The following is a 12,231-nucleotide window of genomic DNA, read 5'->3' as shown; positions in this document are numbered from 1 at the left end:
CGTATTTTTTCGAAGACAATGATGGAGCCACGATAACCGTCAATGGTGAGCGTTATCGAGCAATGATAACCGAATTTCTGATGCCTATTATTCGTGAAAATGTCATGGATAACTTCTGGTTTCAACAGGACGGGACAACTTGCCATACAGCTAGAGCAACAATCGATTTATTGCGAACATTGTTCCCTGGGCGGCTGATATCGAATAGTGGTGATTTTGACTGGCCCCCAACATCACCAGATTTGACGGCACCAGACTTTTATTTGTGGGGTTATTTGAAATCCAAGGTATACGCTAATAAACCAAAAACCTTAAGTCAACTAAAAGACAACATTAGACGTGAAATAGCCGCCATATCCTCTGAAACATTGACCAAAGTCATGGAAAATGTTGAAAAAAGAATGCATTCGGCTGTCAGAGCTAAAGGTGCCCATTTACGTGATATCATTTTAGTAATAATTCAAAGTAAAAAATCTCCTTGGACCAAAACAAATGATTTTTGGAATAAAAAAAAATTGTCCACTTTTTTTGTTTTTGTTTTAAGAAGCAAGTGGGTCAACTTTAAATTGCATACCCTGTAGATATTTAGGGCAATTCATTACATTCTAAGAATTTCCAAATCCGGAATCTACTTGCCGGCCTATAGCTTCTAGACATAAAGAAGCCGGAATGTAAATAAGAATTTATTCGCAATCAAAACACGAGTCTGCAGCAAACCATAACCAGACGGGATGAGAGGTTGACCTATTCTTCTGTCTGAGACACCTCCTTCGGCTTCTTTTTTTTATACCCGTTATTCGAGTGCCTCGACTGCAAGATATCCGTTACTGTTTTTCACAATTGTAAAATATTCATTTTGCTAGTGGAAATTCACAAGTCGCCACCTATTGTCAGAGAAAGCATGTTGAGAAACTGATAGTGACGTCACTGCCCATGTGAGGCCTTATAACCTAAATTTGTTCATAAATAGCGAAATAATGTTCCGATTTGAAAAATCTTTGGCAAATCGATAGATATTAACAGAAATAAGTTATAAAAAGTCAAACGAAGGCATTCATAATGATATTATAGACGCTACAGTTTTCCGCCGCTTGTGGTCGTTAGAGTAGGTGTGACAACTCGCGCCGAGCTACAGTGTCATCTTTAAAATGCGAATTCCTAAGCCTTATTTTTGAGCTTTTATAGTTCCCGAGATTTTCACATTTTTTGGTTTTTCGGGTTTTGTGGGCGAAAAAAACAATTCGCATTTGGGGCATCATAGAAACCTAAGTGCCTAATCTGATCTTTCTATCTCTTATAGTTACCGAGATATCAGCTTTTCTAGAAAATCCGAAAACCGTCTTTTGAACCTTGTGGGCGTACTTTCTGAATTTCAACTTTCTAACTCCAATAGTTCCTGAGATTTCAGCAATATTGGATATTGGAAATGGTAACGACCATTTCGACCAAAGATTTTCCAAACATTGCACATATGTAATTACAAAAATCAATACAGCGCAGTACGCGTGCCACATGGCGGCCAATAACGTTAATGTTAACACCATCAACATCACAATTCTGAATGGAATAACTGGCGAAATGACAACATATTTGTAAATCCATCGATATGTGATAAATCAGGACGAAGTTGACAACTGCGTAGACAACTGTTGGTGCGCTAGTTCTGGATAATGAGGACAGATAAATGAGTGACACGAAAGGTACAATTCTGGAGGGAGATGCCACTAATTTTTAGTTTTTATGCTGTCAAGGCTACACTACCCCTCGTTCGATAAATCACTTAGAACAATTTGTGTGGAGGTAGTATCGAGTCTTATTGAACACATTTTGCATATGTAATCTTGATACCAAATCTCGTATTTCGCATAATATTCAACGAAATCCTCATTTGAATCCTCCTCATTTGTATTTGCCACATTGGGACCCTTAACGCAAGAGCGTTGGTTCAACATGTGGATTCTCTCAAGGATACTAGCTGCTCCTTCAGAGATTCCCCAAATCCAAAAGTGGTCGTAAGGCGTACCCGTATAAATATTAGTGCTTTATGACAATGTCCCACTTACCGTCCCACTAACACTAACACAAGACATTCTATCTTTCAGTGGTACTCTTAGTAAACCTTCAACTTAACCGACCCTAACCCTGTTAAGTCTGCTCAGCCCAAACGACAGACGACTCACGAAATTCGGCGTGGGGTATAATTAGCTAATTGTGCGATGGACATCAGCATCACAGTTCCAAATCGGAGCCCAGTTGCTGCCAAATCAGCGCCGCATTAGTAGCGATAGTCAGTGGTATCGCATTTACCTTTGATCCAAGTCGGCTTGTTTGTCGAGGTCCGGAAATATCTCCCTGCCCTTCCAGTTGTGATTTACAGGGGCCATATGTCGATCGACTGCCAGGAACGCGGATGGACAGCCTCCTTTGTGATACTCACCCCGCATCTTTTGGATGCCAATAACTGTAGACTCGACATTTGTCGGGCATTCTACGATTATGGGGACGGTATGTCCTCAGATAATAGATGCCGTGTTTGACCAATTTACATACAGAAACTCCGGTGGCTGAGGCCTGCGGCCCGTGACCGCCTGATTGGCATACCATAATGAAATTTTGTGTGTGCTCGGGGCCAGATTGTATTTATTGTCTTTTCTGGCCCCGTCCGGCCGGTTGCCTTTGTCTAAATAAGCAAATTGCTTTGGTCGTGTTGAATAGTGAGTGGGATTTGACCTGCGAAGGGAGCTGGTGCAGTGGTAGTTGCTCGACTGGTCCAAACTTCAAAGCAATTTTGTGAATTTACCATGAAAAGGGTGGTCGGCCAATGTTCCTAAATAAATTGGAATAACGATATAAGTTAAGGTTGTTATTCGCTATTTGAGGGCTTAGGGGGCGCATACATTTTCACAAATTGGGGTATTCATGCACCGGTTTTTTACATTGCGAGAAATTTTCAATTTCGGATCTTAAGCTGACTACTTCGTTTCATTTTGGAAAGGACATGTCAATTTGGGATGTGGTTTTTATTAAAAAGCACCATTTACGTAAAACTTCGATTTATTTCGATTTGGGTTTCCTTATACAGTATTAATAGCACATATAAGACAACATTATCCGGAGGTTATCCACGAAGTCCGAACTTTCCGGCCGGGCTCTTATGTCTCCTTGGTCGTGATGCCGGTGTTTAGTATCGAATGCGGTCATTTTTAATAAGACTGAAGATATTCAATAAAAAAATATTAGTTAATCAGAAAGTAAACGTAGCTGTGTAAGACCACGATCAAAGCGATTATGTGTGTGCATCTCACGCACATGCACGTAGGGAACATTCCGTCTGAAAAATTGCGCAGTACTCAGCATAGTACGATAAGCTTTTAACATTTATGGAATTCATTTATTTACAGTGATAAATCCGCTAAGCGGATATACGTAATTTTTATATTCGATAATTAGCTAGGCATGTGTTTTCTTTTAGGTTTTTCGGTTTGCGGCTTATATAAAACTATTTTATTACAATAGGGCAGGTAATAACGAGTTACATTTAATGTGCTTAGGGACTTATTTAATTAACACATAACATACGACTAAAGTACGACATACAATAACGTTACATAAAATGTGTATTAATGCGTAAAAGTTTGTTCGTAACATACATATTTACAGTAGCGCTAATATTGGCTATTGATGTCCAAGTCGCCACCCCTTCCACACAGATCCAAACCTTGTGGAGGACTATTTCGAGTTACTATAGCCAAGGTCACTTCATATCCTCTTAAGCCATTGAACGCAGGACTAGTGCGATTGCAAATAAGACCAGCTCTCGGCAATGAGCAATTCAACTGGTAATGACCAGCAGGTCTGGGGAATAGTGTCGGGTGCAGGGTGCGTGATTCAAAGTGCGGGTGGTGCAAGTACAATGTGAGATCACGGGCCTATTGTCTCCGCTCAGAGCTGCTCGTCTGCTTGCAAGGATACCACCACTTCCTCCTCCTCCAGCAGCTCCACGATAAGCGTGCCTCACCTCTTTTCGCCCACGGCTGCAGACCGCACGCCGGATCCGCAGGCGGCTGCCCCACCCGTCCCAGTTCCGTGGCCATTTCCATGTTGCAAGGGCATCGAGTCCTGGCGGTGAAAACTGCCCACACGACCGGACCCTCTCCCTCCAGCACCACCGACTCCGTGATTGCTGTTCCTATGCAGGGAGGCCCGCAGATTGCCAGCGGCACCACACCCGTTAGCTCCCACGTAGGTGGAGCGACGCATTGACATTACGCTGGTATTGTCCATCACCCCCGTAGCGGTGGAGTGCTGCCGCAGGTGGGGCTGCCGCTTGACACAGATGCAGCATAGGTAGCGATTGAAATGCTGCCGGAACACCCCGGACACACAGTAGAGGGCCACAGGGTTGACACACGAGTTTAGGAAGCTGCAAATTGAAAACGCACGGGCTAGTTAGTGTCAATTACCGATCCAAAGTTTAGGCAGTCAAAACGCGTTAGCAACTACTGAATACATTTTTCGAACATTACCTTTGGATGGGATTACGGTCAATCTATGAAAAAGTAATTTTCTTTAATACTTAGTAAACAAGAAGCAAGTGCCATCCGAACTTTATCGGATCTCGATGCTCAATAATAGTGTAGCAATGCGATTCAGAAATGTCTGCTTTATTTTACTATCCTTTGTGGGGTTTACTCCCCCCCCCACTTTCCCAGAATGCAAATTGATTTCAGTCCCGCCGTTCGGCACCGAATTAAGCCACCAAATTGCTGACACATTATTTTCCGAGTTTTACTACGTTAAGTGACGCCCAAATTGGTTCCCTGAGCTGAAATGTTTTGCCAACGGGGAAGGGAATGTGCATGCATAATCTGATTCAATTAAAAATTATGCCAAAAGTCGCTGCCACGGGCAATGCAGCGAAAATGAGTGCATAAAACTTTAAAGCGGCGCCCCAAAACAAACAAATGCTCGCTCTCTGCTGCACTACCAGCTCCATTTCCCTTCTTCCCCAAGCAATGGGTGTGACTGACTGCGGGCTTGGCCATAAATTCCGAGCCCCTCAAGGCATACTTGGATGGCAAGTGCAAGCAGGGGATCAAGAAGATGTCCCTCTGAAGAGGGGGTAAGTGGCAGAGTGTTGCCACCGAAAACTGCTGAATGCGCACGAATTAACTTCGACCCGGCTCCACTCACCTAGTGCAGAATCCCACGATGCGCAGCACGTTCCAGAAGTCATCGAAATCCTCCTCCGCCGTGGGATAAAAGTGGTACCATAGCTCGAACACATGGTAAGGGAAGAAACAAATGAAGAACACTGCAAAGACAGTCCAAAGCCAATTAGAGTGACCGGCGGTCTTCGGGGATCAGAGTGCGGGATGTGGGATGCCTGAAGCAGGATGGCGGAATGAAGAATGCAATGACTTACCCACCACGAAAGCCACCACCATGCGGGCCACATGACGACGGGCCCTGGCCTGGGTGCGACTCTGCATGCTCTGCTGCTCGCCGGGCATGTTGCGAGCACTAATGTGGAGCCGCTTGGCCATCATGATATAGAGTGCTCCGATGATGGACAGCGGCAGCAGGTAATAGACAAGCGCCTTGCCAGCCACCATGAACCTGAAGAAGAGTCACCCGGAACCATGGCAGACTATCATTAAACCAAATCAACTTTTTAACTTAAACAAGAAAAATCCATCATTGGTTAAAGGTCAATTTTTGCCGGTTTACTCGACTATTCAAGCGACATGGCGGACTATAAAAATTTCCTGAACGAGCGACATCAAATTGCGGCTCTGTAAGGGATGACCAATTAAATCGAAAGGAAGGACTATCCCATATCCTCTCCATTTTGCAACCTTATTGGGGTCGGAACACATGCCACTAAGTGATATAAAAATTAAGCATGTCGGCATGCCGTAAATGAAAAATTAGCGACCAGTTGAGGGGCGAGTTCGGCTATTCAAAGGAGGCACTTGTCTTCCATTGCCGGACCTGTGTAAATTATATCACAAGCAGATTATGTGGCAACAGCTGAAGCCAGCCACACGAAAGGATTTCCAGCTTGCGTCACAGCAGCAACATTGATGGGAAAAGGAATTACGTTCAACTTGCGGGGCTTGTGAGCTTAAGCACGTAAATAAGGAGCCACGGCATCGGGGCGAAGTTGTTCTAGAGGAGCCGGTGTAAGCAGCTGCATCATATGGCCGGATAGGCATCTTGTATGAATGGGTGCATTAATGATAAATGTTGGGATGTGTGGTCCTCTTAAAGAGCCTGCAAATGACAAGATAAGGAGCCGCGCTTTCCTTTGCATTGATTCAACCTAATTGACCATTGAGAATTATACGCCCGACGACAGGCAAATTTTTTAGTTAACTTACTTCGCATACTCCGGGTCGCGAAACGGGGAACACACTTCGATAGTTAGGTTGCCCTTGTTTGTGAGCACCGGATAGGATTTAATATCAGAAAAAAGGACCGATGGCATTCCCAGCAAGATGGCCAAGATCCAGATAATCACAGCAGTGAAGACGGTGAGCGGCTTGGTCTGTACGGGATGAGGAATTAATGCTATGTTGTCCGGTAATATTTTCCTTCACACACTCACCTGAAGCTTGCGTAGGGGATTCACTATAGCGCAGTATCGCTCGCCGGACAGGGCGGTCAGTGTGAACACGGATACTCCGATAGAAATGTCCTTGAAGAACTCGCTGATACGACACATGTTTCGCTCGAAGGGCCAGCTCTCCTGCGTGTAAACAATAGTGGCTACGGGCACGCACACCAGAATCACCAGGAGATCAGCTAGGGCCAGTGACAAAATGTATCTGGAAGTAAAAGGATTCAGTAATGGCAATGGGTAACCTCCCTGCACACGAATGTGTCCACAATCCGGTCTGATTTGCTGTCCGCTCATTCGGAACGAGATCTCGTTTGCCTGGAATGCCTTTGTTATTTTTAAGAGTAAGTGAAAAGTCTTTGGGAAGATCCTAACGCCCACACCCTCAATTAAACTCACCTCAACCCATCTAAATGAATGCCGTTCAGACCGAAGTCAAAGGGACAATCAAGAGCAAATCGGCTTGACATTGACACCAACGACCTCCCTTGAACCAGTCAGGACAAGAAATTGAGTCCTAGGACGGGGGAATCCTTACAGCAGCTGGATTTGGCTGATTGCATGTGACATAAATTCCAACCTGACACGTTCCCAGCCATCGTGTCTAGACCAATAGTCGCGACAAAGCCGTCGAGCAAACTGCTAACTTTGCCATCAATGACCGACCATTACGTTAGCGGTCGCAATTACTGCCACAACTAGTTACTCACTGCAATCAGCCAGTTCAACCGAAAGCATTGAAAGTGGCAATTTGCGGGAAATCAGTACGAAATTATGAACACCTGCAGCCTGGCCGGTCCAAAAAGTCTTGTTGTCCCCCGACAGAGTTTCACTTTAATGGCAACCGACCGTAGGGGCTTCCTTAACTCATGCTGTCACGCTAGCATCGAGGCTCAGAAACTTTTGATTGAATCTACATTTAAATTATTTGAATTTCGCCAGTTACACTGTACACTGCTGAAAAGTTAATAAACATTTGCATAGCAGACGGCTTCCCTCCACAGTTCCACTTCCAGATGTCGGCTTCGTAGATTCGTAGTTTTCTTGGCAAAAAGTGAACTGCGACTGGGAACAGCTTGGATGTTAAATCGGATTTGAATGGCACACATGGCGTATAAGACTGCATACTTCCAAAGTGTTTAAATATTTTTGTAGCAGGACAAAGGCTGTAAACTTGGAATTCAAGAGGGTAAAGTATGGCTGAATTGGTTCAAATAGTGGCCTTGGGTGAACGAATGTGAATAAATTTTGGCATTGATTCAAGTTTGATAAACTATATTACTGTTCGGTGACTGCGCCACTTGATATTCGGGACTCGTATCCACCAGATGGCTTGACATCATTTCTGCTGTTCGCTTCTAGGAGTTAAGAGGTATTTTACCCATTACTAGTAGAGTAAAAGGGTATACTAGATTCGGTGAAAAGTATGTAACAGATGGAAGTATAAGTATATGTATTCTTGATCAGGATCAATAGCGAAGTCGATTGAGCCAAGTCCGCATTTCAGCATCCTGCCACGCCCACTCGAACGCCCACAAACTACGAAGAAGAACTAAAATCGCTAAAATCTCAGGAACTATGAGAGCCAGAAAGTTGAAATTCAGTATGTATATTCCTGGGATGCCAGAGCAACTTAAGGTGGTACCATTATCCGGTCACACCCACCCATTCGCCAACCAATCGCAAAAGGCGGTTTTCGCATTTTCTAGAAAAGCTGATATCTCGGTAACTATAAGTGATAGAAAGATTAAGCATGTAGGTTTTTATGATGCCCCTTATGCGAATTGTTTTTTTCTGATCAAGCCACGCCCACTCGAAAAAAATGCAAAAATCTCGGGAACTATAAGAGCTAGAAAGTTGTGCTTTAGAATACGTATTTAAAAGATGCCACTGCAACTTGCCCTCTGTGGCGTCCATAATATTATAGTGTATGTTTTCGTTTGACCTTGTATCTATCGATTTTCCAAAGATTTTTCAAATCGGAACAATTTTTCGCTATTCATGAAGAAATTTAAGTTATAAGGACTCACAAAATTCTTTCTCCGACAATATGTGGAGCTTGTGAGAATTTCAATTAGCAAAATGAATATTTTAAAATTGTGTAAAACAGTAACGGGTATCTTATAGTCGCGGCACTCGACTATAGCGTTTCCTCTTGTTTTTTTTAATTTTCTTTTCGGGCGAGGGAAGGATGTTATTTGTCTTGGAACAATAAAATCAAATACAGCCCATAAGACAGCCCATGAATTTTGAGTACTAATTCAGGCCATTTTTCGCGGAGCGACGAGCTCATTTTGGGTCTAAGTGTGCGGCCATATAAAGGCAATATTATTTTTGGGGGTCCTCGAAGAAGCAGACCGTATCAATGCGGAAGCCCGTCAATAAATATTATTCCTCCGACCTCCGATCCACTTATTTGAAGCCCACCCTGTGCGGAACCCCGACGGGAGCGTTTTATCTACTTACGTGTTCGGTATGTTGCGCATGGAGCGGTGGCGAAAGAAGATGATTACCAGCGTGCCGTTACCCAAAACTCCCACAATGAAAATGAGCGTGTACAGCACGGTGACAATGTACGTCTCAGGGCGGTCCAGCACTGGCACATAGGGCACCGTTACGCCGTCGGCGCTGGCGTTGGCTCCCATTCCCTTGCCCTCCTCCTGCTCCAGACCATGTCCCGTTGCCAGGAGTCCACTGTCGTTGCCACCGGCATCTGACAGACTAGCTGCGAACGTCTGGCCAACGTCCATAAAGGCGGCGTACATGTTCAGAGGAGCTGCTCTTGGGCTTCTGTTTATATGCGCGGCTTCTTATGGTCTCTCTTTGGCCACTTTTGTTTCCGTGGGTCTGCTTCCGTGGGTCCGGCGAAAGCCAAATGCCGCAGGTTCCGGTCTGGTACTTTGTGCTTATGCCGATAATGTTACTGCTGGTGTTGCCACAGGTCCGTGTTTTATTTTGCACATTGTGTTTGGCCGTAACCACTGAGCTCTCTGGGGAGGTTGCCTGCCTGCTCTTGCAGCATGGCTTCTGCAAGTCTGCGCCGGAAGCTGTTGGGTGAGAAAGAGGGGAGAGGGGGTTTCGTTAGTTCGGGCTAATTTGGTGTAGCGGGCAGATTGAACAACTTTAATCGGTGTGCATTCGCCTGCCCACAAAGCAAAAGCTGCGGCTTATCTAGACAGGCGAATGCATTACCTACGAGTCGCACAAATAACACGCATACGCAGCGTGTGCATCTGGGTGCACAAATAGAATTTATGATCCAGTGTCTGAGGCTGGTATCTGCATAATAAAGAATCTCCCTAACATGCAATGTCAATGTTTGCATTTAACACGAATTTACAGCGCCCATAATCATAAATTACCTATATCCAAGTATCTGCTCTGGCGCAATCAGAGTCTTTCGAATATCCAATTATTTCTGGCCCTCCTTCTTGCCGTACTGCTCCGATTATCTTTCAGGCTCACCCGGCGCTCAGTTGCCGTTGCGGACCCGCAATCCCACTAACACAAAATCATTCGTGAAGACGGGACTACTTTCAACTCGCAATCAAATGCGCTTATCCCCGGAATAGAAAGCGAAGCTGAGCCTGACGCCCGGCGTTCTACTAAGACTGACAGAGGAGTGACTCTTCGTCGGGACAGAGCCGGAGTCTAAGGCGGGTTTATCTCGGCTGCCTTCAGCTTGCGAGGGTGCCGATGGTCTGACTTTTCCGCTCGCTCTTTGGTTGTCCCGATGTTCAATGTTGGTTCAATTTCAATTTGATACTAGATTGCCCATGGATTTGCTGCCATTTGGAAGGCTGCTATTGTTTATTGCTATTTTTGTTATTGATTTATTTTGATTGCGCCCTACGAGTGCGTGTCTCACCATTTGCCAAATAAAATTCCATCAAATTTCAGCTTTTAAGACTCCTACAGTTCTGAAAAATCTAATCAGCCGGGCAATGTGAAAGTGCATTCCCAGGAGTTTTCTTGAGAAAGGCGCTTCCGCTCTGACAGAACGATGCGTTAACGCGACAATGAGCTATTTGTTGGGGAATATCTTCAAATGTTGGATTCGGCGCAAGGAAAGGGGAACTAAATAACCTTAAGGCAATTCAAAGACATGTGTTCTTTACAAATGGGTTAATGAAAGGACTGAAAATAAATCAGATTATAGCACGTGTAATCGTTAGCGTCATGAGTTTTTTTTCTTACCCCTTTTGTTGTTGAATTGAACTTATTATTTTTAAGGAACAAACATTTTTTGGTGCCAGTTTGGAGGAAGTCATCCCTTTTCCGTACGTAATCATCTTGCCTCTTAAAAGTTTTCTCCGTAAGTCAGTTAATATTGACACTAATAAACTATATAATAAAATGTCAAATAGCTGCTGGCAACAACAAAGAATACATCAAGGTTTTTTCGTCTAAGTCAGGAAACTTTTTCGCTTAGAACAACTTTGAATAAATTTTTTTACAAACGAAAGAGGAAAAGTTAAAGTTTCCGCTTAGTCCGAGCCTGTGGACATGCAATTTACTTTAAAAGGCGATCGCCGGGCGCCATCAAGAGAAATTATTAAACTTGTCTGACCAAACACGCCTCGAAGTCAAGACAACTCAATGTCGTCGATTGACCTCAATCAATTAAATTGAACAGTTTTTATTCCCCCTTCGTTGATTTCAGAAGTGTCTCTTTTTGGCTCTTGAATTTTGTGGTTCGACTGTAAAAGGCATCTGTGGTAGCCATTAGAAGGTGTTCTGAGGTAAAAACATTTTTTATGATTTACGATTTTTGTACGAAGTGAATTTGGTAGTCCAGACTTCTAATGTCAGGGAACGAGCTGTCTGTGTCGACTTAGGGATGTCTTGCGCTCCCGCTGCGAAGACAAAGTCTGATTATTATATGTTATAAGCAGGATGTATCCCATTCCCCAGCACAGTGGTTCATTTTACAACTAAAAGTGGCGAAAACTTTTTCAGTTTTTTGGCTTTTTTCCAGTACTTGCTGTGAGTCATGGCCTGTTTACTTTAAAATAAAAATATCAACAGAGTATAATGCCGACTATCAAAATAATAATAATAACATAATCACATAATAACATAACATAATAATAATAACATTTTTGATACCCTAAAAAAAGAGTGAACAGTTTTCAAAAGTTACTAGACTTAATGATAGTTCCATGTCTTATTTTGGTCTCATTCCTGTGGCACATCTTTTGTTTATGTATTAAAAATCAGATTCATCAAAGTAGCCTAGCTTATTTATATTTTACCAATTCAGACAGTGTACCACGTTTCGTTCTACTACGTATTAGATAAATCACATGGCAACAATAATTTAATACACTTGCGTGCTCCGTTTGTAGCAGCATCAACGCGGCATGTCGGTTAATCATTCGCCGAGCCTTGTGAGCAGTCAAGTCGAATAATAAGCCTACCGAGAAGGGAAATCTTAAAGCTTTATGCGGTGTTCTTTAAAGTTAAGGTCAGGACCCATCTGAATTCATCCCTTCACCGAACGGCAACTCATTATGCAGCTCTAATTAGAGTCAAAACAAGAAGAAACGCTATAGTCCAGTGCCGCGACTATAAGATACCCCTTACTGCGCTAAACAATTTTAAAATAT

The 12,231-nt window shown here is 43.6% G+C and overlaps 1 protein-coding gene across 1 annotated transcript; it reads right to left on the bottom strand.

Annotated features, from left to right (window-relative positions):
- Positions 1 to 3,962: 3,962 nt before the first annotated feature.
- LOC108110368 (neuropeptide CCHamide-2 receptor) lies at positions 3,963 to 9,387 on the bottom strand. The gene is made up of 6 exons (XM_017219421.2): positions 9,089 to 9,387; positions 6,611 to 6,830; positions 6,384 to 6,550; positions 5,426 to 5,619; positions 5,194 to 5,314; positions 3,963 to 4,423 (listed from the first exon to the last, which is right to left on the bottom strand). The coding sequence occupies exons 1-6, from the start codon at positions 9,385 to 9,387 to the stop codon at positions 4,015 to 4,017; spliced, it is 1,410 nt and encodes a 469-aa protein (XP_017074910.2). The 3' UTR covers positions 3,963 to 4,014.
- Between the last annotated feature and the right edge of the window lie 2,844 nt (positions 9,388 to 12,231).

Source organism: Drosophila eugracilis, unplaced genomic scaffold (assembly GCF_018153835.1).
Source record: "Drosophila eugracilis isolate 14026-0451.02 unplaced genomic scaffold, ASM1815383v1 contig_2171, whole genome shotgun sequence".
Classification (NCBI taxonomy): domain Eukaryota; kingdom Metazoa; phylum Arthropoda; class Insecta; order Diptera; family Drosophilidae; genus Drosophila; species Drosophila eugracilis.
This window is presented reverse-complemented; position numbering and strand designations above follow the sequence as displayed.

What these genes read in the sequence shown, in the direction of transcription:
- LOC108110368 (XM_017219421.2), bottom strand. Translation starts at nt 9,387, where the DNA reads ATGTACGCCGCCTTTATGGACGTTGGCCAGACGTTCGCAGCTAGTCTG. An exon ending in ATCCCCTACGCAAGCTTCAG is followed by an intron (nt 6,551 to 6,610) that starts GTGAGTGTGTGA and finishes CATCCCGTACAG; the next exon opens with ACCAAGCCGCTCACCGTCTT. An exon ending in ATCGTGGGATTCTGCACTAG is followed by an intron (nt 4,424 to 5,193) that starts GTGAGTGGAGCC and finishes TTCAATTTGCAG; the next exon opens with CTTCCTAAACTCGTGTGTCA.